This window comes from Manis pentadactyla, chromosome 15 (genome assembly GCF_030020395.1).
Source record: "Manis pentadactyla isolate mManPen7 chromosome 15, mManPen7.hap1, whole genome shotgun sequence".
Taxonomy (NCBI): domain Eukaryota; kingdom Metazoa; phylum Chordata; class Mammalia; order Pholidota; family Manidae; genus Manis; species Manis pentadactyla.
This window is the reverse complement of record NC_080033.1, coordinates 60,750,371-60,775,895: the sequence shown is the minus strand read 5'-3', so window position 1 is coordinate 60,775,895 and position 25,525 is coordinate 60,750,371. Positions and strand designations below refer to the sequence as shown.

At 52.6% G+C, this 25,525-nt stretch overlaps 2 protein-coding genes across 8 annotated transcripts in view; one reads left to right on the top strand and one right to left on the bottom strand.

Annotated features, from left to right (window-relative positions):
• LOC118932959 (pyruvate dehydrogenase phosphatase regulatory subunit, mitochondrial-like) overlaps positions 1-406 on the bottom strand; it is a 71,448-nt gene extending 71,042 nt beyond the window's left edge. Inside the window, exon 1 of one of the 6 annotated variants that reach the window (XR_008993989.1) lies at positions 153-406. The gene's annotated coding sequence lies outside the window, so the exon portion shown is untranslated. The remainder of the gene's footprint in view (positions 1-152) is intronic. The other 5 variants (XR_008993990.1, XR_008993987.1, XR_008993988.1 and 2 more) reach the window with 5 other exon arrangements.
• Positions 407-12,852: 12,446 nt separating this feature from the next.
• LOC118932985 (C-type lectin domain family 18 member A) lies at positions 12,853-24,344 on the top strand. Of its 2 annotated transcripts, XM_036926952.2 has the most exons (12): positions 12,853-13,241; positions 13,834-13,925; positions 15,768-16,007; positions 19,180-19,277; positions 19,657-19,778; positions 19,935-20,042; positions 20,672-20,764; positions 21,151-21,257; positions 21,864-21,993; positions 22,290-22,386; positions 23,365-23,456; positions 23,956-24,344. In XM_036926952.2, exons 1-12 carry the CDS (start codon positions 13,103-13,105, stop codon positions 23,991-23,993), a joined length of 1,356 nt encoding a protein of 451 aa, XP_036782847.2. In that variant the 5' UTR covers positions 12,853-13,102; the 3' UTR covers positions 23,994-24,344. The 2 variants fall into 2 exon arrangements, with proteins under 2 accessions (XP_036782847.2, XP_036782848.2); XM_036926953.2 differs by lacking the exon at positions 15,768-16,007 and having other exon boundaries at positions 12,855-13,241.
• Positions 24,345-25,525: the final 1,181 nt, after the last annotated feature.

Below are 25,525 nucleotides of genomic sequence, written 5' to 3'. Positions count from 1 at the left end.
GGGCCTCTCCCGAGAGGACCTGGCTGAAGCGACAGGGGACGAGGGACGACCGGGACCACTCCTGAGGGAGACCACAGCGGACAGGGGCCTCGCTGGGAGAGTCCGGGGCCGCGCTGACGGTGAGGCCGTAACGGCCCCGCGGTGTCCCTTACCTCACGGGCCCCAACGGGCTCCGCGCTCAGCAACAGCCCGGCGACAGCTGCCCAGCAGCCACAACACTCGCCGGGTCCTGGAAGGCGGGGACATGACACGAGGCGGGGGCGGGACGGAGGGTGGAAGAAGTTCCGGGGAAGGTGGAGACCGCGACCTTCCGCGCTTTACGGCCGCCCCACCCGCCAACCCCAAAACAGAGGTACGCCGGCGCGTGACCTCAGGCGCGCACGCGCACCGTGACGTCCCCGCCCCCGACACGTGGGGCTTGTTTGGGTCTTGCGAAGCCACGCCCCCCAGGGCCACAAGGCCGGGAGTAAAGTGGCTGCGAGCTGGGAGCATTGTTAATCGGGCTGCCCGATAACTCGGGCCTCGAGCCCCGTAGATTTCTGCAAGTGCAGCCGAACGTTCGCGACGGGCGGCAGGCCCCGCTGCAGTCGGGCAGCCGGGGGTTCCCTGCACCCGCGAGGCGCGTTCCCAGTTCGTCCCGGAGTGGGTCCGCCGCTCAAAGCCTCTAGTCGACGATGGGAAAAGATCCGACTGAGTGTCGCTTGGTTTCTTCGAAGTCGCTCGGATCTCCTGGGCGAGGCTGTAGCAGAGCGTATCTGAAATCCGGTCGGCTAGGGCCTGGCCTGACCTCGGAGGCAGGATTAGAGGACCTGAGTTCCTGGCCACATCTTCGTCTGCACCTTCCTAGCTACCTGGGCCAGAGGAAATGGAATTACTCATTCCATCATCTTGAGAAACCCCTCCGCCCACCTCTCCTTTGCTATCACATCGCCCTGTTTTCTTTCCTCTGTAGGACTCATCACCAGCTAAATAAAGTACGTGTGTGTTGAAAGTGTGTTGACTAGTTGCAAGCCCTGTCCTCTCTCCACTGAACATAAATCTTAGGCTCGGCTATATTCTCAGCACTCAGAACAGTGTTGGGGACATCGACCAATAAATATTTCTTTGAATGAATGGTGTACTAATGGTACAGGTGCCACGGCACGTTGGGCCACACTCTCCAGTTCCATCCTTTGGATTCAGGCCTCTCACCACAAGCCGCCAATGTCGCTTTATTGATGGCCTCTGGTGGCCAGGCACAGGGCTGGCTAATAGGATTCAACAGTGCAGGAGAAAGGATGGGCTTCTGCCGTTGGGGGGTGGCAATCAAGCCCCAGGGACTCCTGTGTCACCATGACAACCAACAACCTGAGGTCTGGTCGCCTGAGAACAGAAACTCTGCCTCTTGTTGCTCCAGTACATGAGAGCTCAAGGCATCCTGGGCTTCTGTGCTAAATAAGTACTGGATCAGTGCTGGTAAGTACTTCTACTTTATTATTTTAGCTAAGGGCTTAAAGCTTGGGGTTACTGCCCTGCCCAACAGAGATTATGGAACAGACTAATAGATTAGAGGTATATTCTTGGGGAAGACTTTGTTGGTTCCCAGATGTGGCAATCTGGGGAGAAAACCTTCCCAAGTTTTCTTGGTGATCATTCTGGCTCATGCCATTACCAGGCCGATGACAGTGGAAGAAATCCAGCTGTGGTAGGAAATAGTGGGTGGAATGAAGTGCTACTGAATACTTTAATGACATTCTATTTACATGCAGTAAGTAGTGAGCAAGCTGCAGAGATTCTCCCAGTTTCCCTCAACTGGCACTATTTTTGGCCTCTACTTTAACATGCAAGTCTTAATGCCCTTTTCATCATCAAGTGTTGGTCTTGCTTGAAATTTGTAGGCTTTCATTACCATCCACGCACTGTTTGTCAAGAGGATGGCGTGTTTTTATGTTTCTGGCTCCTCTCTTTCATTAGATGTCAGAGTGGCTCCTTGTAGGATACATGATTTCACAAAGCAGAGCATCCCGTGCGGAATTACACATTTCTTCATGGAGCATTTTCCTTATGTACTTACTGTAAGGTTGGAGGCACCGGAGGGAGGGGTGAGCATGTCAGACACTGATGACGTGCCAAAGTCCCCGGCTGCTGCCCCCTCCCAAACTGAAAAATGTGCCTTAGGCTAGCAATCCTCACGCCGCTGTAAATCTATGCTGTGCCTCCCCCTACCTTCTTTAAAAACTCCCCACCTGTCTGGTTGCACGCAACTTCTCCAGCCTGTCCCGGTGCAGACTGGTGAACCTCGCCCATGATTGCACTCAAATAAACTGCCTGGCCCTTTGTTGCCTCTCGTCGCCTGCTTATTTCGGTTAGAATTTATCTTACATTTGGTGTTGAAAAAACCCGGGAAGGAGCATGAGTGCGGGGCCCCGAGTGGCCATCGGTGGCCCTGCCCCCTCCTTCCCCAACCCGGGACCTCAGCCTGCTCTCCGCTGCGTGGACTATTTTCTGGTGAGTCCCTCAGTTTCCCCCGGTATGTTTCCCTTCCTAACCCGTTTTCACCTGGTCTGTTCAAAATCATAGCCACGTCCAGGTTGGGGCATCTGGCCCCTTGGGCATCCGGCCCATCCACTGTGGGCATTCGGCCCGCCCTTGGCCCTGTGGTGTGGGAGACATCCCTCACCCAGGCCCCAGGACGTCTCCCTTAACTTGGTGTGCTTGGGATGCTGGGCGCTCCTCTCAGTGGGATTAGTTGGGGAGGTGACGCAGACATGGGGAACCAGCCCTCAAAAGCAGAGGCCCAGACCCCGTTGCGGTGTCTCATTTCTAATTTGGCTACTCTATATTTGTCCCAGGAAGTTCGCAAGCAGAAGCTAGTCTTTTCTTTCCTCTGAGGCCAGGCCTCAGTATCCCTTGGACAATCAATCTCGCTGGTCCCCTGAGGGAACTTTCGATTTTGGCCTCCTCACCGACTTGACTAATTATTGCCACCAGAGTGGAAAGTAGGGTGAAATCCCATATGTGCAGACTTTTTGGACATTGCGCTCCCACCCAGACCTTTAAGTTAAGTGTTCAATGACCCAGGTTCTCCTGGCCCGATCTCCAGTTAAAGATTGTCAGCCTCTTACTCTGCCCAGTTCTTCTTCCTTTTCAGATTCGCCAGAGGACCTTAGTCTCCCACCTCTCTCAGCTCACTGCCCCCACCCCTCTCCGCCACCATCTTTAAGTTCTTTGTCCTCCCCTGTGTTGCTGCCATCTTAAAGTCCTACATTCTCAACCATGCCGCCTTCCTGATCCTCTCCTCTTCCGGTGGCTGCACCACCCCCTCCCCCTCTACTTCCGCCTTCACCGCCCTCTTCCCCCACTGGAACAGGCTCCTCCCACCCTCGGGTTCCGGAAGCCACGGACAAGACTCCTCCCAGCACAGACCTGCCGCCTTTCTCTCCCAACCCTACACCCTTCCCCATACCCGGCGTTTTGTAAGTGGTCTGGCGTGGTTCTTGGGAGTTAGTGAGCTGAACATAGCAAGTGAACATCTTAGTGATTGTGTATTGCAGTGTGTGTGCCTGCATGCAGCCTGAAAATTTTTGTAGTAACCTAGAATCTTAAAGTTTTGCTAAGTTAAGTAGACATATTTTGTGTTTAAATATTATGCTGTAAAGCACATGGTGTCAGGAATTATAAAGTGTGTTCATGAATTTGTTAATCTAAAGAATGCTAGTGCAATGGTTTATAATAGCCCACTTCTCAGTGTTCACTGAAAATTAAAGTTCCTAATGGTTTTAAAGTCTAATTAAAGCTACTTAAAGAAGAAAACATCTCTACCTGCTAAAAGGATGTGTGTTTTAATAAGAGAAAATATAAGGAATGGAAATTCATTTTGTTGAAGGTAAAAGAAGGTAATTGTTCTAAAGTACAGCTATTTATTTAAAGAGGGAGAACACTGAATGTAAAAAGAAAGTTGTAGAAAGCTTGTGGAAGAATTTAATATGGCCATGAAAAATAAAAGTAAAGCAAATGAATCTCAGTATCAAGTACACAGCAAAATTAGAATTTTGTTTTCAGTTTAAAAGAAAGTTTTCTTAACTGTTAGTCTGCCCTTAATGTTGAAAGATTGCAAAGAGTTCTCTGTTTTATCAAAACAGTTTCTCATGCTTAAAGTCTCAATGATTTGTCTGAATATTTAAGATAATGAGATCTTAATATGAAAAAAACTAAAAGCTAAGTTTTACTAATAACTGTGTAACCTTCTGTATTTGCCTTTAAAACCTTTTATTGTCATTCTAGTTAAATAGATAAGTATTGTTTCATAGTGACTTATGATTCTATTTAAGCAAGTGCCAAAGAAACTTTCTTCTGACAACTTCCCAAAATCAAATTCAAAAAAGTACTTTTACCTCTAGTGAACTCTGATATTTTCCAGAGGGCCCCTGGAACATGTCAGATGAACTTTTTTCTCATTAGAGAAAGTATTTGGCTAATTTGGCTTTTTCTTCTCATTAGAGAAAGTATTTAGCCATTTCGCTTATTTATCTGATATAAAGTTACCTGCTTAATTACCTAGAAAGCCCTGTCAAAGGGAATAATGCTAAACTTTGTTACTGAATGTTTTGTGTTACAAAAATATCTGAATTTCCTTATGTCAACTGTCTTACAGTAAGCTCTCATCAGATCTTTAACCACTGTCATTTGTAAGTCTTTTGTCATTTATAGTCACTGTTTTATTACTCCTAAACTAGTAAAGAACTAGATTTCACCAAAACAAGTATTAGTTACATAAGACATAAATTAAAAAGGCAAAAGAGAGACCCCAGACTCCACTCCGTGACCTGGTAACCATGGCCTTTAAAGTCTTTAATACCCATGATAAAGAACATGAGAGAAAGACAGTGTCCCAAACCCGAGCCTTCGCGGTGGCCCTGCAGCCAACAACACAGGGGTCTCATCACACTAAAGACCAGTCCACAGCTCATGAGCCTCAGGACCCTGCTTCCAGTGTGGCCACGAAGACCACTGGGCAAAGAGATGCCCCAACCTGACCAACAAGCCGAGTAAACTCTGCCCAGTTTGCTGTAAGAGAAGTCATTGGAAAGTACAGTGCCCAGCTGGGGAAGGTCATCCTCCCATGACAGAGTCTCATGGGAGGCAGGCGCCCCTGAGAGACTCCCCTCCAGACCTGCTGGGCCTACTCAAAGACTGAAGATGCCTAGACTTGAACACCCCTATCACCCTTGCTGAGCCCAGGGCCATGCTGTGGGTAGCAGGTAAGTCCATCTCCTTTTTAGTAGACACGGAAGCTACCTACTCTGTTTTACCTTCCTTTCATGGGTGTTTACATCCTTCCCAGGTCTCGGTCGTGGGTGTCACGGGAACCCCCTCTAAGCCTCTAGAGACAGGTCTGGTAGCCTACACGTTTGAGAGCCATTCTCTTACCCACTCATATCTAGTCATCCCATCCTGTCCCATCCCTTTGTTAGGGTGAGATCTCCTCTCCAAGCTTGGTGCCTCTATCTCCCTGCCTCTTAGTCATCCCCAACCGAGCTCACTCATCGTCTTAGCCAATGTAAGTTGTAGCCCTGAGGCCTCCCAGACCCTCTTGTACCATTGACCGGTGTTAACCCAATAGTCTGAAACACCTCTACTCCTGTAGTGTGGAGCCATTATGCTCCGGTCCTCATCCTCCTCAAGGACTCATCCTCCTCTCCTTCTAGACCCCAATTTCCTATTTCCCAAGCCCATCCAAGGGCATCCTACCTATCATTAACCATCTTTCCCAAAGGCTTCTAGTACCAACTAATTCTCCCTGTAACACTCCAATCCTTCCAGTCAAGAAGCCATCAGGGCCCTACCAGCTTGTTCAAGACCTGCAGATAATCAACAAGGCTGTAGTCCCTCTTCACCCGGTCATCCCTAATCCTTATACTCTCTTATCTCAAGTTCCCCCGAACACCTCTCCTACCTACCTTACTTCCCACTCCTAAGAAAGATACCCCCTTGTCCCACCCAATGCTCGTCTTTCCATTCTTTCATCCAGGCTGCCTGCTATGAACAAGCCTCAGTCTGTCTCTCATTGTCCAGACTACAGTACTAGATGGGGCAAAGCCTGAGTGATCATGCTACACATATCTGTCCTGAGAGACAAAGACAACATATCTGCTAGAACCTCCGGCCCCCGATAGAGAGGTCAGACAGTAGAAGTGAACAAGACCGTGTGGGTACATCAGTACTCACCCCTTCCCTCCAAGCCTCCTCTGGCCTCCCACCAGCCTCAACCCTACCCACGCCATCCCTCCTCAGCTGGAAGTAGCCAGATCGAGTTGGCGCCCATTATAACCAAAAGGCTGGAATGTAAGGTTGGTGGCACTGGAGGGAGGGGTGAGCACGTGGGACACTGATGACGTGCCAAAGTCCCCGACTGCTGCCCCCTTCCTGAAAAATGTGCCTTAGGCTAGCCAATCCTCACATCGCTGTAAATCCAAGCTCTGCCTCCCCCTACCTTCTTTAAAAACTCTCCGCCCAAGACAAGTACCAAATGATTTCACTCATATGTGGAGTATAAGAACAAAAGAAAACTGAAGGAACAAAACAGCAGCAGAAGCACAGAACCCAAGAATGGACTAACAGTTACTAAAGGGAAAGGGACTGGGGAGGAGGGGTGGGAAGGGAGGGATAAGGGCGGGAAAAAAGAAAGGGGGCATTACGATTAGCATGTATAGTGTGGGGGTGCACGGGGAGGGCTGTGCAACACAGAGAAGACTAGTGATTTTACAGCATCTTACTATGTTGATGGACAGTGACTGTGAACGGGGATGTGGGGGGGACTTGGTGAAGGGGGGAACCTAGTAAACATAATGTCCTTCATGTAATTGTAGATTAATGATACCAAAATAAAATTAATTTTAAAAAAAACTCCCCGCCTGTCTGGTTGCACGCGACTTCTCCAGCCTGTCCTGGTGCAGACTGGTGAACCTTGCCTGGGATTGCACTCAAATAAACTGCCTGGCCCTTTGTTGCTTCTCGTCGCCTGCTAATTTCGGTTAGAATTTATCTTACACTTACATGTATTTACTTTTATCCTTTGCAGATCTTCCTGGGCTTCTCCTTTTTCTGTCTCTCAAGGACAGAAGTTACAAGAGGTGGGGAAGTTAATTTAGCATCTGTTTCAGAAGATCTACGCCAGGATTTCCTTTGCACATTGTGATAAACTGAGTCCTAAGAAATATATATATGATCATTCAGATGACCAAACACATATTTCCCAGGTTTATTTGGCCATGCACAGTTCCTGAAAACACTGCAGAATCTTAAAGGTGAAATGGGTGTTTTGTCATGTTAATGAGAGACACTTGGAACCCCACCCAAGGCAAGGGCCAGAGGTTGAATCAGCCAATGGCCAATGATTTAAGTCAGTCTTGACTATGCAGTGATGCCCTCACAAAACCCCTGAGAAGAGCTTACAGCTCTCTCTGCCTTGTTGGGTCCTGCCCCTTAGGCACGGAGAGCTTCTATGCTTGGGGAGCCAGAACATCTCCACGTGCCACTGAGCCAGGCCTCAAGCTCCACAAGGACAGGAGCTCCTTTACTTGGGACCTTGCCCTATGTCCTATGTATCCCTTCATGTGGCTGTTCACTCGTATCCTTTACGGTGTCTCTTATTAAACTGGTAAAAATAAGTGTTTTCCTAAGTTCTGTGAGCCACTCTATCAAACTAATTGAATCTCAGGGGGAGGTCGAGGGAACCTCCAATCTGTAGCCGGTAGGTCAGAAGCACAGGTAACGCGTAGGACTTGCGTCCCGCATCTGTGGTAGGGGCTGGAGGGCAGTCTTGTAGGACGGAGCCCTTACCCTGGGAAATCTGGCGCTGTCTCCAGCAGATAGCATCAGAATTTAGTTGCATTCTTAAACACCCTGCTGTTGTTCAAGAATTGCTTGGTGTCTTGTATGGGAAGACCCCCTCCCACATACTTAACACACATTGGAATTGAGTCTGGGAACCCAAATGGAGTCACACTACTATTACTGCTGTGTATAATTTTATTATTGTTTATATGTGTGTGTGTGTGTAATTTTATTATTGTTTATGTGTGTGTGTGTGTGTGTGTGTGTGTGTGTGTGTGTGTGTGTGTGTGTAGGAAAATACACCTCACACACCAAGTCCCGGAGCTGGGAGCACCTTCTCCTGGCCAGATCCTGTGTCTTCACTCTGGAATGCCACGGGTGGGGTGCAACAGCAGGACAAAAGAAGTGACTTCATTTACATCTGAGGGTCCCATCCAGCACTAGCCTCCCTTCCCCAGATCCAGAGCGGGTGGGGAGGGAAGCTTCTGCAGCTGGTTTCAGGGAAGGGATTCCTAGCAGCGCAGTCAACGCATTCCTGTCTGGTCTGTTCGTGGGATGTATGGCGACGCCATCGCCCGCACTCTTTGGCGCTTGAGCTCGCTCTAGGAAACCGAGTCTTTTCTCAAGAGCCCAAGTGCCTCTAGGTGCTCAGGGGGCCCAACATTTCTGCCCTCCTTGAGCAAGGGATTAACCTTGTGCCCTGTGTTTTTATCAAGGATTTCAATTCAGATTTTCTTTTCAGGTTGCTACATTTGTAAATGAATATAAACAGTTTACTTACTCTTGCTGAGTCCACTTGTGAAAATGTCCTTCATTTGCAGTAACTCGGCATATGTATCTGCATCACAAAGGATAAACTGTCCGTACAGCCACTTCTACCCGTGTTACCAAGGTGTAACGAAGAATTTGGGCACTGAGGTAGAGCAGGTACAGGCACTTACGTTATCCTCCATGCTGGAGAGCCAGCCTCCGTTCCTCCTGCTGAAGTCAGCATCCCTGTCCCTGGGTTCATCACCCTACCTTAAATTGACTTAAGAGTCAGTAGCGGGCCCTTGCTGTGTCACCACGTACCCACGTGCAGACAACAGGGCGCGTAAGCTCACGCTGTGAGGAGATTGGAGATGGCACCTGAGGGAAGTAACCGGTGCTCACTACACCAACTTCCATCCACAATCACTGTGCATTCACGCAGTGAAACATCTGCTTAGGACTGGGTACTGTGCTCAGTGTCCTGGAGCAATTTCGCAGAAACCATGTAAGGCAGAGTAATAGTAAGACTAGCTGCTGGGCCGGGCACGGTACAAGTGCCTGTCTGTGTCATCTCATTGAAACTTCCCCGAAACGTATAAGAGATGAGAGGATCCCTGCTTCGCCTGCGAGGAATGTGAGGCTGAGAGAAGAACATTCTCAGGGTGCAGATCATATAACTGATGACTCGAGTCTAAGTCTGCCCCACGTGAAATAGTGAACTCTTCGAGCAAGCGCTAAGTAAAGTGACAGAGACGAGCCAGGGCGCCTTAGACTCCTCTGGGGAAATCTAACCCAACACCCTGTGGTGAACTGGAATCAACAAGGCTGAAAGTCAGGTCAGCACTTCTGAAGAGCTTACCAGGAGCTTCGCTTGTGCCTAGAAACCTCAGGGTGCCGCTATTGAAGATTCTGGAGGAGAAATGGTAGTTGTCGAAAGCTTTGTGGAAGAGGGAGCACTTCAGTAGGTTCTTAAAGACTGTGCCTTACACAGGACAAGGTGGTCTTATACATCATCCCATTTAATCTTTATGACAATCTTACGAGGTAAGTTTTGGCAGATAACATAGCCTCAGATGGAACATGACTTTTCCAAGATCACACTTGTAGTGGGAAGACCTAGAAATGGAGCCAAGGTTCTACATCTGAGTCCAGCGATCTCTGCTCTTCACCACAGGGACAGGTGGCCAGAAGGACATTTGAGGCTGGGGGACCCAACCACGGAAGACATTGGTAGAAAAGAGCAAAGAAGGCAACAGTTAGGAGCTCGACTAGCTGTGGTAGGTTAGACACAGCTTTCAATCCCTCGTGCCCTCCGCCATGTGACCTGGCAGTGCGTGAAAGGGCTGGACTGTATTTCTCTACCCACAGCTGTCATTTGGCTTCAGCCTCCCACGTGACTTTTTGAAAATGTGAGCAGAAGCAATAGTGTGCAGTTCATATAATCTCTGTGTGGACATGTTTATCTATTCCTCTAAAGCAGATCAATACAAGTAGAATTTTTAGGTTTTATGGTAAGAATGTATTTAAGAGGCTGTAGAATTTTACATTGCCACTAGCAATGTATGCAGGTTCCAGTTTCATTCCGTCTCACTAAAACTGTATTAGCAGTTTTTTGGACTATAGCTATTCTTCTGGGTATGCAGTGGTATGTCCTTGTGGTCTCAATTTTTATTTCCTTAGTGACTTACAACGTTTAGCATCTTTTCATGTACTTTTACTCCGTTTATAAACCTCTTTTAAGAAATGTCTATTAAAATCTCTTGCCAATCAACTTTTAATTGGTTGGTTGTCTTCTCATTTTTAAGTTGTAAGAGTTCCTTTTGGACTACCTATAAGTCCTTTAAGCTTTCTCTGCTTCTGTTTTCTGAAAATGTGTGTGTATGTTTGGTGTTATTCCTTCCTTAAATATTTGACAGAATTCACCAGTGAAGCATTTACACCTTAGCTTTTCTTTTTGTGGGTAGATCTTTAATCACTCATGCAATTCCTTTTATTATGATAGGTCAATCAGATTTCCTTTCTTCTTGTGTAAATTTTGGTAATTTGTCCATTTTACTTACATTGTCTATTTTCTTGACACAAAGTTGGGACACATAAATATTCCCTAAAAACCTTTTTGATTTCTGCTGTATCAGTTGTGTTGATTTCCCTCTTTCCATCCTGAATCCTGATTTGGGTAATTTCATCTTTTCTTTCTTTCCTAAATGCTTATTAAAAGAAACTTTAAGATCATACAGTCATGTTCATAGCAGCTTTAATCAGAATAAACAAAAGCTTCTAACAATCCAAATGTCCATCATTAGAAAAATGAAAATACAATGAAATACTGCCAGAAATTAAAAAACAAAACAACAAAAACCACCTACTGATACAGGCGCCAACATGGGTTTATCTCACAGACATTATGTGTAACAAAGGAATCCAGGCCTCAAAGTGTGCATATTCTGTGAATCGGTTTATATGTGATTCAGAACAATAAAACTGATCTATAGCGATAAAAATCAGAATAGCAGTTGCTTACTGGGGAAATGCAGCTTGCAAGAAAGGGGGTGCCCATTCTGAAAACCCATCCCAACCACTCAACAGGCTCCTGTAAAAAGTCTGGACCAGGAGGAAATACCACGTAAACCAAGGGGCAACGCCCTGACGAGGGACCCCAGCAGAGGAGGTCATCCCTGCTTTACACCAGCGGACATTGAGGCCCAGGGGTAGGAGGGACAATGCCAGGGTCACACAGAGCACCTGGCTAGGACCTAGGCCTTCTGGTGTTCCATCTGCCCACCTCCTCTGCGTCGGGCTCCTGAATCTGGCCTTGCCCTGGCCTCTTCTTGCAGTGAGCCAGGGCCTCTCAAAAGTTGGTCCCCTGAAGGCTCCAAAATATTTTTCCTCCCTTCTGTCCTAAGTGCATGGCACTGCGCTGCACAGGAGAACTAGCCATTTATTTTCAAAGCCCTGGAGCAGGAATTGGGCCTTTTGTTACCTGGCACAGAGCAGGGCTCGGGGAATTGAAGTCAAGGGGCCAGGATGTGATTTAGAGTGTATCTGCACCAGTGTCTGGGAGCAGGAGGCCAGAGATGCAGCCTGTGCTCACCGGCTGACCTGGGGCAAGTCCCTTAGATGCACGGAGCCCAGCTTCCTCATCTGTGACACGGCCGCCGTGTCTGCTACCTGACAGGGTGTTTGCAACAATTAAATGAACGCACACACGTGAAGTTACTTTGTAAGCTCTTTAGAAAAAGGTTGCTATTCTTAAGCACTGCTGGGATCCAGACAGGGTGAATTTGAGGCTGTCTGGCCATCCGTTTGAGAGAGAAGAAACTCCTGAGGCCCTGGGTTTGCAGGGGGGACATGCAACCCCAGGTGGCATGGGGTCCTTGTGCCTGGCCCTACCCCCATGCCCCAGTACCCATGAGGATATCCATGCCCCCTCAGTGTTTTTCCCCCAAAAAGCCAACTACATTTGCATCTCAGCAGTTTCCAGGGAGCTGACACCTGGCTCTGAGAGGGTGCTGGCCCAAGGGCCAAGGGTCACACAAACTCCAGAATGGGGAAGTAGTTGGTTTGCAAGCCTATCCTTTGGAATGGCTTAATAACAGACATACCGGCCGTGGTGTAGATCTGTTCCAACTCAGCCAGGTGGGATTGTGCAGGCCACCGCCAGGCCCAGAGCATCGTGGTAGCCTGTGCCCTCCTGCTACACTGCCTGTTTGTCCAGAGCCAGACTTGTTCCCAGCAGGACTCAAGGCAGCCAAGGCATCACGTGCTCCCCCTTGCCTCGCCCTCTCCTGGCCTGTAGTCACATGGGAGCGGGGGGTGGCAAAAGGGCTGGGGCCCAGCTCCCCACATTGCCCAGACCACATAAGACACCCTTTTCCTCTCGCAGGTGCAGCTCCAACCCACTTCCCTACAAACCCACCAGACCACGGCCCTCACCCACCTGTGGCACCTGTCTGGTGTGCGGTTACCACCTGCCTATGTTTAATTCATGACTGGGAGCTGGGACGAGCTTCTCAAGAAAGGGAAGAACTCCCTCCCCCAGGGTCTTGCCCAGTTCCTGCCCACCCTCAGGGCACACAGCTGGCTGAGGCCCCAGCCTCCTCCCTGGGCCTGGGCCTGGGAGTGGAAGCTGTGTGTGACCTGGAGGACATTGTCCCAGGCAGGGCACAGCCATCGTTTTTTAATCCACAGCCCTGGAATGTCTGTGGGCCAATCAGCAGGGTCTCTGAGGGCTCCCCCAGGGCTCTAATATTCCTGCAATGATTAGCAGGGGCCACAGGGTCAGTGCGCACCACTTAGTTGGGCTGATGCTGGCGCAACTGGCCAGGCCAGCGGCTGGAGGAGGGAGAGGTCCCTGGGATTGGAACTCTTTTCATGCCAGTGCCGACAGGAGGCTGTTTGGACACACTGATTACTCACCAGCCTCCCCCTTTTGTCTGCCAGCCCAGCTTGACTCCTGGAGATTGTGAATAGCTCCATCCAGCCTGGGAAGCGAGCTGGAAGGCTGAGCCAGGACAAGCCGCCAGTGCCCACCAGGCCCATGTTGCAGCCAGAGCCCTCCACTGGGCTGGGGGGCCGCTTGCCTGGCCTCCTGCCTATGCTCCTGGCTCTCCTTGGCATGGCCTGGGCAGAGGTGAGGCCTCTCCAGCTGCAGGGGGAACAGTCCCCAGTGCCTGGAGGTAAGGGGACCCTGGGTGAGGGCAGAGGTGGAGGAGCTAAGGGCTCTGCAGAGGGTTGCTAGGGGGCTTCTGGAAGCCAGTTCCCAGGCCTAAGCCCTGAGCAAGCTGGTGTGGTTTAAAAAGCACTCTCAGGCAGTGCAGAGGCCCCGGGCAGATGGCAGAGCCTGGGACTCGGGGACAGGACGACCGAAAGGGAGTGGGCCCAGGCTTGGGGTCCAGGAGGAATACCAGCCCAGAGCCTGCAACTGGGGCCCAGGAGAGCCACCGTGGCCGAGAGGTGCCCCAGCCAGCGGGCCCTCATGAGCCCAGGGCTGAGCTCTCCTCACAGCTGGCCCCTGGCCCCCGTTTCCTTCTATCAGTGCTCCCCCAGGCTCTCAACCCAGGTGCCCCCACTGCTGCCTCCCTCTCTTCTCCCCAACTGTCAATCCACCTCTCGGCCCCCGTCCTTCTGCCGGGCCCTCCCCCCCCACACACACCATCCCCGGTCCATCTGAGGTCCTGCTCATCCTGCCGCGGCCCCTGCACCCCATCACCCGGGGGTCAGGCCCAGGTCCTGCCTGGCTCAGGGGCCTGACCTTCTCTCCTACCCCAGCCCTGAGCAGAAAGGAGAGTTTCCTGCTCCTCTCCCTGCACAACCGCCTGCGCAGCCGGGTCCACCCCCCTGCGGCCAACATGCGGAGAATGGTGAGTACCCCAGCCCAGCTCAACCAGGGGCAGCCGCGCGGGCAACCCCAGGCAACCCCGGAGAGGGTTCAGGAGGCCATCCCAGCTCCGGGCACCCTTCCCCCTGGCAGGGCCGGAGGGGCAGCCTCGCCCCACCACCCGGGGGACTGGGCCCGGTTCCCAGGGGCTCCACAGTCCCGTGCTCCCGGTAGAGCAGTCCTTCGGCCTCTCCTCGCATCCCATCCCGTTACCCCGGAGACCTGGAGACCTGGAAGGGGCAGGAAAAGGAGCTTCACAAAAGAGTCCCTGCGGGATCGACGGGCAGGGGAAAGGGAGGGAAAAGCATCCTCCTGGGTGAAGGGGGCTGGGGTGCGACCAGGACCCAGTGCTTCTTCGCGGGCGTGTCTGGGCGCCCAGAGGGGCCCCTCCAAGCTCCCTGCTCAATCATGGAGCCTTGGGGAGGAGGCGGAGGCTTCCCGCCACCCTGACTGGGGTGGGAAGTGTCATCCTGGGGCCCAGAAACGCCGCCCCCTCGCGCGGACCCCAGCTGCTCCAGCCCGTTAGCAGGCCACGGAGCGAGGCGGGCAGGGTGGGGTGGGCAGGGTTCCCCCTGGCCGCCTCCCGGACACTCCTCCGCGTCTGGCGTGGCCGCGGCGACCTTGGGAGCTCCGGGGGCAGTTTCCCAGGAGGTGGGGGAGGGGCGCGCCGGCGGGGAGGAGTGGCTCCGCCCCCTCCCGGCTCTGCTCCCTGTGCCGGTCAGCTCCCACTCCCCGCAGCCCGCACTCCCCGCCCTGGCACCCCGTGTGGGGGTGCTCCTGATCACTTTCTGGCCCCTTCTGCCGAAGTCTTAGGAAACAGCATTTCATAAACAATGCAAGAGGAGCCCCACCACCCAGCATCCCTCAGTCCCAGGGCTTTGGCCCCTGTGGGCTTCCTATGCTTTTACCCAGTAGAGGCTGAGTCCCTTGGGTGGTGCGGGCTGCCAGGCCTCTGTCTCCAATCCTCATCAGACAGAAAATCACAGACTGTCTGTCTGTCCAGGGTCAGGCCCTGAGCACAGCGCTTTCCTCCCTGCATCATCTAATCCTCGGGGCAGCCCTATCCCTAGGAACGTTATGTCTCCATCCTACAGATGAAGACGTTTAGTCACCGAGATTAGGGGACTGCTGGAGGTCACGCCGCGGGAATGGGGTGGCGGGTGGGGTGACCAGGTGCAGCGCACGGCATGCGGACTGCCCTGTTGACCGTGGGGCTCAGCTGGTGCCTGGGTTGGGAGAGCAGCTTAGGGTTCTCGCTGGGACCTCTCACCCCCTCTCTCCTGTCCTGCTTCCCGCTGGTGCCCCTATACACCCCAAGGTCAGGGTGGGGGAACAGGACCCATAGGTGCTGAGGCCCAGGGGAAACAGCCGAGCCTTTGTGACAAGGGTCAGTTGCTCCGAATGGCAAACACAGAACCAGTTTGAAAGGCCTAGGCACTGCCAAGGGCTCACATTACCAGCCGGGGAGAATTACCACAGAAGCCTGCCCTGGGCTGGCAAGCCCTCAGGAGGGCCCGCCCCCCGCGGGGGTGCCTCGGGCAGGGCCTCAGGGTGCCCCATGGGAGTCAGGAGGATGGAGCCTCTCAGGTCTGGGTGGAGCCAGGCTCTAGTGCCCAGACACCCCCCCGTGCTTTTTCCAACACACCTTGGAGATCTCGCAGGTCCTGTCTGACCTTTTCTGGCCCCAGGAAAGTGGGTGAAACCAGCTCAGATGTCAGGCAGCCGAGGAGGATGCTGGGTCCAGTGCTCTCTGCATGACTGGACACCCATGGGGGAGTAGGATCATTAAGGCTGCTGCTGATGTCTCTGTTTGCGTCCCTCCCAGGACTGGAGCGAGAGCCTGGCCCAGTGGGCTCAGGCCAGGGCCACCCTCTGTGGCGCCCCGGCCCAGCGCCCTGTGTCTACCCCGGGGGCCGCCCCCCAAGTGGGCTGGAACGTGCAGCTGCTGCCTGTGGGCTCAGCGTCCTTTGTCCACGTGGTGGGCCTGTGGTTCTCTGAGGGGCAGCAGTACAGCCACGCAGCCGCAGAGTGTGCCCGAAATGCCACCTGCACCCGCTACACTCAGGTGAGGCCAGGGTACCAGCTCCAAGCCCCATGGACCTCTGGGGCCAGCTCAGAAGTGCTACAGCTTGTTCTAAAAGTGGTGGTGGCGGCTTTTCCTCCAATTTTTGTGGTTTTACTGTTTTTAGCTTTTAATATTTCAAATGTAAATTCAAATAATGGACTCCACCCCCCTTACTCATTACCTCGATGTTTATAAAAGTTAGTTCTATTTGTTTCTCATCTTTTAAAATACTACTCCCACCCTTTCCTCCATCCTGCCCAGAGGTCAGCTTCCTGAAGTCCAGGGGGATCACTCCCAAGCACGTCTCCTTTGTTTTCTTCTACACACCTGGCATTGGTGCTGGCGTATGGCACCAAAGAACACAGGCAAAACCCCAAGCCTGTTATAAAACCTTTACTACATGTGTGTTTGGATACCTTTTCTGCTTGTGCAAGGGGGTTGTGTGTTTTTAAATCCTATATGAGTGCTCTTACTGTGTGTCTCCTTTCGTAGTTTGTGTTTATCACTCACAGACCATGTTTGTGAGATTTACTTCCACTGCTCCAAATACACATGGGTGATTCACTGTGAATAAAGTACAGTTTAGAGGCATCTAGGTTATTTCCACTTTTTTACTATTCCAAGTCGTTCACAGTGCACAAATCCTGGTTCACGTCCTCTTGTATACACATGTCCAGAGTTTCTCTAGGACACACTTGGAAGGGGAATGGCCGGGTCATACCATACACTGCAATCTAACCAGCTATTGCGAAAGTGATCGCAGGAATGGTATTCCTGCCCACAAGTCAGTTCTCACTTTCCTGTATTAGCAGGTGTCTTAATTTTGGCCAACCCAAGGCTATGAAATGCCACCTCACTCCATTTTTAATTTGCATTTCCCTGAGTACCTATGAGACCGAGCACATTTCCTGTTCTGTTTGTTGCCTGTTCATATCCCTTGCCCATTTTTATAACATGGTGTCTTATTAATTTATAACCATCCTTTCTATATTCTTTACACTTTGTTAGTCATATTGGTGGCAAATACCTTTTCTAGCATATGACTTAATATTTTTTATGTTATCCATTATAAAACAAATCGTTTAGAAGATTTTAATACTAACATAATCCATTTTCTCAGGTCTTTTTCTTTATACTTCATCCATTTGTTGTGTCATGTTTAAGAAACTCTTTTCTACTCTGACATCAGAAGGATATTCTTCCTATATTTTCTTCCAAAGTTGAAATGTTTTCCTTTTTCATATTGAAGTCATTAAGCCACCTGGAATTTTTTATGCATGGTGTGTCACAGGATTAATTTTATCTTTTTTCCACATGGGCACTTTTACTGAGAGTTGACCCTTCCCCCACCGATTTGTAATGTCACGTCAGTCACATGCCGGCTCCCATAGCCACCCAGGTCTGTTGCTGAATTCTCTGCTCTGTTGCTTTTGTTTATCCCTGTACAAATTGTGTTTTAATGATTTTGGCTTTATGAAGAGTTTTGACAGGAAACTCCCCCATATTACCATTATTGTTCAAAAATTTCTTGGCTATTCTTGGCTTCTGATTCTTTCATGTGAATTAAGTAAATAACCTTTATCAGGTATTTCTCTTTAATCTAAGTTTGTTAAAGATTTTTAAAATCATGAATCCATCTTGTGTTTTATCAAATGCTTTTTTGCACCTAGTGAAATAATCATATGGTGTTCTCTTAACTGTTAAAATGATGAAATGCATGAATAGTTTTATGTGTGTGTGTAAAAGCTGTTGCGTAACACTAGATCTTCCTGGTTACGTAATTTTTTATTATTTTCTTTCTTCTATTTCATTTGGTTTATTCTCTTATTTTTTCTATATTCTCGATATAGGTCCTTAGCTCATTAATTTTAAGTCTTTTTTCATTTCTGATGTATGTATTTAAAGCTATAAATTGCCCTCTAGACATCATTAGTTACATTCCTTCAATTCTGATATTTAGTGATTTCATTGTCATTTAGATCTGTTTCTTTCCTCTTCTCCATCATGATGTGGTCTTTGATTTTGAAGTGTAAGTTGACATGTCCAAACTGCTTTCTCCTTTACTTACTTCTCAGTTATTTACCTCAGATTCCATTGCACTGAATTTATAGAATATGGCTTTTGGCATATGGCTGTTTGTTGAGTCTTGCTTTGTGGTTTAGGGAGGAGTTAATGTTTACAAAAGTTCCCTGAAGTCCTACAAAGAATGTATATTCTCGAATTGTTGGGCGCGTACGGATGACTGTATGTTCGTGTTCCCCTGCCTCATACTTGTCATTTTCAGGGCTCCTAGAATTTGCTTAGCTCTTCCTATGTATTGACCATTTGTGCTGTTTCCAAGTTATCACTGATCCTAAGACTTTAAATCTAAGTTTGACCACTATTAAAGGCCTGTACCTGTTAGCTTTTGTTGCGTGACACCCTACCCCCAAATTTAACATCTGATTCTGCAGGTTGGCAGTGTGGGCTGGGCTCAGGTGGGAGGTGCTTCTGCAGCTGCCCCTCCTCACAGCCCTGCGCGGCCCAGCGGCTGCTCCTGATGCCCCAGTCAGCTGCTGGGATGGCTGGGAGCTGGCTCTGTAGAGTGGCCTCAACTGGCTCATCGCTGCCCTGTGCGGTCTTTCAGCCCCCAGCCCATTTGCATGGCGGCTGAGCAGGAGAGTTCTATGAGTGAGTGGAAATTGCAGGGTCTCCTGAAGCCCAGGTTCAAAACTGGCTCAGTATCCCTGCAACTGCATACTCTTGGCTTGGCCTTTGCAAGCCACAGGGCCAGCCCCAGTAAGGTGTGGGAGCGACTCTGCCTTTTGATGCAAACAGCTGAGAAACCATGTTTAAAAGAGCAGCTTTAGACACGCGAAGGGTTGTGGCCATTTTTGCAACCTATGGCAGGGCCCTAGCTGTGCAAGGCTATCTTGTGCCACCCATCCACAAGCCCCTCGCCTTCGGGTATTTGCTTATTCTCCCCCTCCACTCCCAGAAAGCCTTCCTAGATCGAACCACCCGTCCTCGCAGCCCTGCCCAGCACAGCCGCTCTCCTGAGGCCCGCAGGGAGGTGAGCGAGCAGTCCGGGTGACAGCTGTATTCCCGTGCCCAGAAAGCATCCCCCGTGCTGCTGCCAGCCCGGGAGTGGGTGGCCAGTGATGGCCTTTCTGAGCCACCATGTCTCCTGCAGCTCGTGTGGGCCACCTCGAGCCAGCTGGGCTGTGGACGGCAGCTCTGCTCTGGGGCCCAGACCAAGATGGAAGCCTTCGTCTGCGCCTACTCTCCCGGGTAAGCCCCCGCCTCAGGGCTGCCCTGCCACCCGCTGCTGGGCTGGGGGTGCACTCCCCACCCCCCACAGCCTTCACCCTTTGGTCTGCACTCATGGTGGGAGAGGGAAGGAGGAGGAGGGGGACACGGTGCAGAAGTGGGTAGCACCCAAGTTCCAGCATACAGCCCGCGGCCCCTCAGATGCCCCGTCCTGGAAGCACACCCCTGCCTCCAGGGCAGTTTGAAGGTCAGCTTTTCTCTCCTGGGAAGTCTGTCTCACCCAGCTCCCTGACTCCTTGGCTGGGCCAGTAGGAGCTGCAGGGGCCAGCGGGCAGGCAACGAGGCCCAGCCTCGCCTTGCGCAAGGGCGGGCCTCCCAGCCTCCCGCGCTGCTCTCACAGAGGCAACTGGGAGGTGAACGGGAAGACAGTCGTCCCCTATAAGAAGGGGGCCTGGTGTTCGCTCTGCACGGCCCGCGTCTCGGGCTGCTTCAAAGCCTGGGACCACGCAGGGGGCCTCTGTGGTAAGTGCCCACCCTGCCTGCCTCCTGCTGGGGCAGCGGGTACACGGGAGCCCGACCCGGTGATCCTGGAGGAGGGTGGCACTGAGGGACTGTCTGGGAGCCCTGCCCTTAGCGCCCAGGGAGGCCCCCCTCAGAGCTGCCTCCTCGTCTGACCAGAAGTCCCCAGGAACCCATGTCGCATGAGCTGCCGGAACAATGGACATCTCAATGTCAGCACCTGCCAGTGCCACTGCCCCCCTGGCTACACGGGCAGGTACTGCCAAGGTGAGGCACACCTAGACCTCCAGAGCACGGGCACCGGGGGCCCCCCAGAGAGGGACGCCCAGCCCAGGACACATGCGGGCAGCCCTCAGAGGGCGAGCAGGGACTGAGCCAGGCGCACACCCATGCCCGCGTGGGGTGTCCAGGGCAGCGCTGCGCACACTGGGAGGTGTTCCAGGGAATCCTGACTGAGTTAGCGGTGCTGACTGTATACTGGCTGATCTACACACTGCATATAGTCAATCAATAAGCGTTCATTGAGCACTGACTGTCTGCCAGACCCTGAACTGTGCAGGGGACTCAAGGTGAAATCCGATTTGGCCCCTAAAGCTCTGGGGTGGTGGGAGATGGACAGTTTTAGGGTCAGAAATGGGTTCTTGTCCTATTGTCCCCCCTCTCTAGCTCTTTGACTATGGGCAGGTTGCCTCCTAAACCCCAATTTGCTTATCTCTCTACAATGGAAATCAAACCAAAGATGCCATGTGTGGCAGCAGTTGGAAGCCCTGATGGGTTCCGTCCCCGAGAAGGGTGTCTGGCCATGGCTGGTCCCTGCCCAGCCGCCGCGGCCCGTGAGGGGCGGCCTGGGGCCCAGGGGCTGCGGGCTGAGCCAGCCCCGCCTGCTGTCCCGGCAGTGCGGTGCAGGGTGCAGTGCGTGCACGGCCGGTTCCGGGAGGAGGAGTGCTCCTGCGTCTGCAGCGTCGGCTATGGGGGAGCCCGGTGTGCCAGTGAGTCCTGCCAAGGCCCCCACAAGCCAGAGCCCTGCCCGGGCCCCTGGGAGCCAGGGGCTAGAACCCACTCTGACCAGCTCACAGGTGCCCACTGGGCATCTCTTCCCATCTCTTCCCAGCTCCCCGTTCAGTGGCATCCGGTGGTATCTTGCACTTGGACGTGGTGGGGGTATTGACACCACAGAAACTGGCCAATGCTACAGATTGTGTTTTGTTTTTTTTTAAGAGAGAGGGAGCTGGTTGTTACATGTTTACCAGCACACCACTGACCCCCACCCACTCCAGCAGGGAGAAGGTAGCCCAAAGAAGGGGCACCTGGCAGGGCAGGAGGGGTAACGATCCTGAGGTCCATCCCCCACAAAGCCGGGCTCCCCTCTCCCCAGCCAGGGTGCACTTTCCTTTCCACGCCTGTGACCTGAGGATCGATGGAGACTGCTTCACGGTATCTTCGGAGACAGACACCTACTACAGGGCCAAGATGACCTGCCAGGTGGTAGCTGACCCCTGCCCTCCCAGGGACTCCCCAGGGTCTCAGGCAAGGGTCTTCACGGAGGGACCCCAGACTAAGACGATTGCTTCAACCTCTCCTGACCTGACTCTTGTCATTAGTATAAAGCAGAGGCCCATGGAAGCCAGGAGGTCACTTACTGATCTGAGGGGCCCACCCAACCCCCATCTAAGGAGCCATCCTGATTCCGCGCTAGCTGCCAGCTGCCGGCTGCCACGCAGGAATAGGCGTTCAGAGAGGCCAGAACTTGGATTTTTTTTTTTCCAAGAGAACCAGAAATTCAGATTTTCATTGGCATCTCTTGATTTATTAATATTGGCAGCCAAGTCAAATGTACTTAAGACTCTGAGCAGAGTGAAACAAAACCCTTCCAAGGATGGAACTGTGCCATTCTGGGCCCCTGTGCACAGAGAGGAGGTGCAGGCAAGGGAGGGCCAGGGGGACCCCTAAGAGGTACGAGGCTGTGGGGGTGAAGACAGCTTGACCACTGGTTTGACGTCAGCGGCCACAGGGAGGTGGCAGGACGGACAGGGAGGGCTGGCCTGAGCTCTGGGGCCCTGCTAGCGTGACCTGGAGTGGGTGTTACAGAGGAAAGGCGGGGTGCTAGCCCAGATTGAGAGCCAGAAAGTGCAGGACATCCTCGCCTTCTACCTGAGCCGCCTGGAGAGCACTAACGAGGTGACTGACAGAGACTTTGAGACCAGAAACTTCTGGATCGGTGAGTGCCTGGCTGGTGGGGGGCAGGAATCTGGGCCATGGACCCCCAGAGCACCCTGCCCCTCAGCAGACAGTAAGGGTGGGAGGAGGAGAGCTTGGGGCCCAGAATGAGGCCAGTAGTCAGGCTGGTGAACCCACCCCCTGGGGAGAGAGCCTAGGGGAGGGAGCACCGTCAGGGGGCTGGGGCTGGGCAGGCACCAGGGTCTGGGCCTGGAGCCCTCCTCTCAGGGAGCCTGGGCTCTGAGCAGGGCGCAGGCATCTTGGGTGATGCGGCCAACCTTGGCTGCTGTGGCCCAGGGCTCACCTATAAGACTGCTAAGGACTCCTTCCGCTGGACCACTGGGGAGCACCAGTCCTTCACCAGCTTCGCCTTTGGGCAGCCTGACAACCAGGGGTGAGTCTGGGCACCCGCCACCCTGGGCCCACCTTCTCACCTGGGCCTGCTGTCCAAGCTTCAGACCCCACTGAGGAGCTCCACCCAGCCTGCTGCCGGGCTGATCCCTCTGTGGGTCTGGGCCTTACGTGGTGCCCAGGTGCCCAGGATGTCTGGGGACAGCTGGGAGTGGGCACGGTGCTGAGGTGGGGGCACATCCCTGGCCTCCAGGGGCTCACAGAAAAGAGAGGGAACCCAGGAAGGTGTTATCCATCCCTTGGTCCCCACCGTCCCTTCGGCTGTGCCCCACCCTGCCCCGGCCCTCCACCCCACCCCACCATTCCCCCTGCCCGCCTCAGTACCCTGCTTCTGGCCTCCTTAACTGTCTCTCCACCTCCACCCACTCACCCACACATCCACCCACAAGCCAGCCTAGACCAAGGCCTTCTGATTCTGTGGCCCTGCCCTGGCCTTTAAAGCCCAGAAATGCCCAGACAGGGGGGACAGGGGGTGGGGGTAGGAGTAGGTGGCACGATGGAGGTGGTAAGGCTGTGTGGCCACCAAGGGCTCGGAATATCTTGCCTAGCCTCCCCTCAGCCTCCTTGACAGGAGCCAGGCCGATGCCCCGGCCCATCCCTTGGGGGAAGTCGGCCTGGTTGGGCTCCCAGGCACCCTCTCTCCACTGAGAGGAAGGGCACGGGCCTTCTCCTCCTGTTCCCCTTGGCCGTCCCCCCACTGGCTGGGTGGCTGAGTGCTGGCAGTGGGTAGGTGGGGTTCCCACCCCAAGTAGGGGGTTTGCCAAGACCTCCCAGCTTCCGTAGAAAGACCTGCAGTGGTCCTAGGAGCGGGCATGGGAGCTCGGGGGTGGGTCTGGCTCCCAGAGGCCCTGTATGTGGGATGGGAGCACCTAGGCCTCTTAGCTGCAGGTGGCCTGCAGGCGGAGAGGAGTTAAGCCCCTCTTAGGGTCCTCATTTCATTCCTCCTCCTGAGCACCCGCAGGTTTGGCAACTGCGTGGAGCTGCAGGCATCGTCAGCCTTCAACTGGAACGACCAGCGCTGTAAAACCCGAAACCGTTACATCTGCCAGTTTGGTGAGGGCCTCCTGCGGCTCCCCTCCTCTGGCTTACATCCCTGGGATACCCACTGGTCAGCTCCAGGTGCTAGGATACCCAGGTCACAGGCCCAGAGAATGTTTGGGCCCATGGGGCCACTGAGGTCTCCTGCTCAGGGCTTTGGTGACCTGCGGGCATCTGAGACCCAGCAGGCAGGGGGAGATGTGCCCAGCCTCACACAGCATGTCCACAGCAGAATGGGAACAGCAGCCTGGCTGGGTATTTCTCCAGGGTCCCTTCCTCCTGTCACTGGGGACCTGTCAGGTGCCTTGGTGTGCCCTGATTCCCTAGAGCCCAGTGAATTTTGGTGGGTGGCCCAGGTGAAACCTAGCCCTGAACCAGCTCCCAGCAGCACCTGCTGGAAGGGTCTGGAGCTGCACATGGGACCACAGCCATTTCTGGCCAAGAATAGCAGGGTCCGCATCCCAGGACTGCCTGGGCTGCCACTGACCCTCACTCTGTTCGGCTTCCTTTCCAGCTCAGGAGCACATTTCCCGGTGGGACCCGGGGCCCTGAGGCTCAGGCCTGCCTCACCCCTGCCAGCGCCTGGAAGCACAGCCCTGCTTGCCTGTCTGTCCACCTGCCTGGGACAAGGGCCAGGCTGGGGCCACAAGCCCCGTACACCAAGAGTCTCAGACCTTGCAGGAAGTGGGGCATGGGTACAAATGAGGCCAATGGGGAGTCTGGCATGGGGGAGGGAGCCTAGGGCCCCCTCAGCCTGCTTTTGCTCGGGGTGATGGGTCTCAACTAGGGCCAGCAGTCAGAAGAGACCACTCTCCTCCATGTGGGCTGGACCCTCGGTGGCAGATGGGGGGATCCTTGCTGCCCGGGATGCACCCGCAAAAGGATTAAACTAAGTTATGAATCTGCTGGACTTGCAAATGTTCATGTTGAAGGGAAATCCAGATGATCCAGGAAGATGCCTATGGCTGCGTCCTACACTCCCCAGTCCCTTCCTAGGCCACCCTCTGGAGGTCTTCAGGCTCTTAGTCCCTGACTATGCACGGACTTAGAAGCCTTGTCAGCACGCCTGATTTCCTGCCCCGCACCTCACGCTGCCTCCGCCTGCTGTGTGTTCCTGTTCACACCCTCTCCCTTTATCCATGATACCTGCACCTGCATGTTCTTCTTTCTTAGCAGTTACCTCAGTTATGGCCCCATCTCCCTCCTCTACCTACAGTGGTACAGAGAGGCTGCGTCCAGAGAGGTGAAAGACTGGGAGGTGCCGTCATGAGATCCAGAATGCACTGTGGCCCAGCTGCACACTGTTGTGTGTGAACATCAACTTGTTTTGCTTGTTGGAGGTCAAAGTGTGACCTGGGACCATGGAACAGGGAGAAGCGTATTAGCCACAATTCTTAGTGGCAACCAGTAGACATAGAAACAACTCTGGCTAATCATGGCAGAAAATGAATTTATCAAAAGGACAATGATTTAAAAATGAGCAAAGAACTTGAATAAACAGTCCTCCAAAGATTCACAAAGGGCCAAGAAGCACATGAAAAGATGCTCCACATCACAGGCAGTAGGAAATCCAAATCAAAACCACAATAAGATCCCACTTCGCACCCTTAGAATGCCTGTCATCAAAGTTAAACACAACTGCCATAGGACCAGCGAGTCCACTCCTCGGTATGTACCCGAGAGAAGTGAAAACGAGGACTCAGAGAAATCCTTCTACACAAAGTTCACAGCAGCTTAGTCACAACAGCACAAATGTCCATCAGTGGATGGACGGATAAACAAACTATCCATTTGTGTAAACACACAGTGGAATATTAGTCAGCTGTTAAACAGAATGAAGTACTGATACACGCTACAATGTGGATGAACCTTGAAAACATTATTTCTAGTGACAGAAGTTAGTCATAAAAGGTCACATATATTATGATTCCATTTATATGAAATATCTAGAATAAGTAAATCTACAGAAACAAATGCAGTCTGCTGGCTGCCGGGGCGGCAGGAAGATGGGAGGTGGGGGTGACAGCTCAGTGGGTATGGGTTTTATTTTGTAATGGTAAAGGTGTTATGGAACTTAGAGGTGG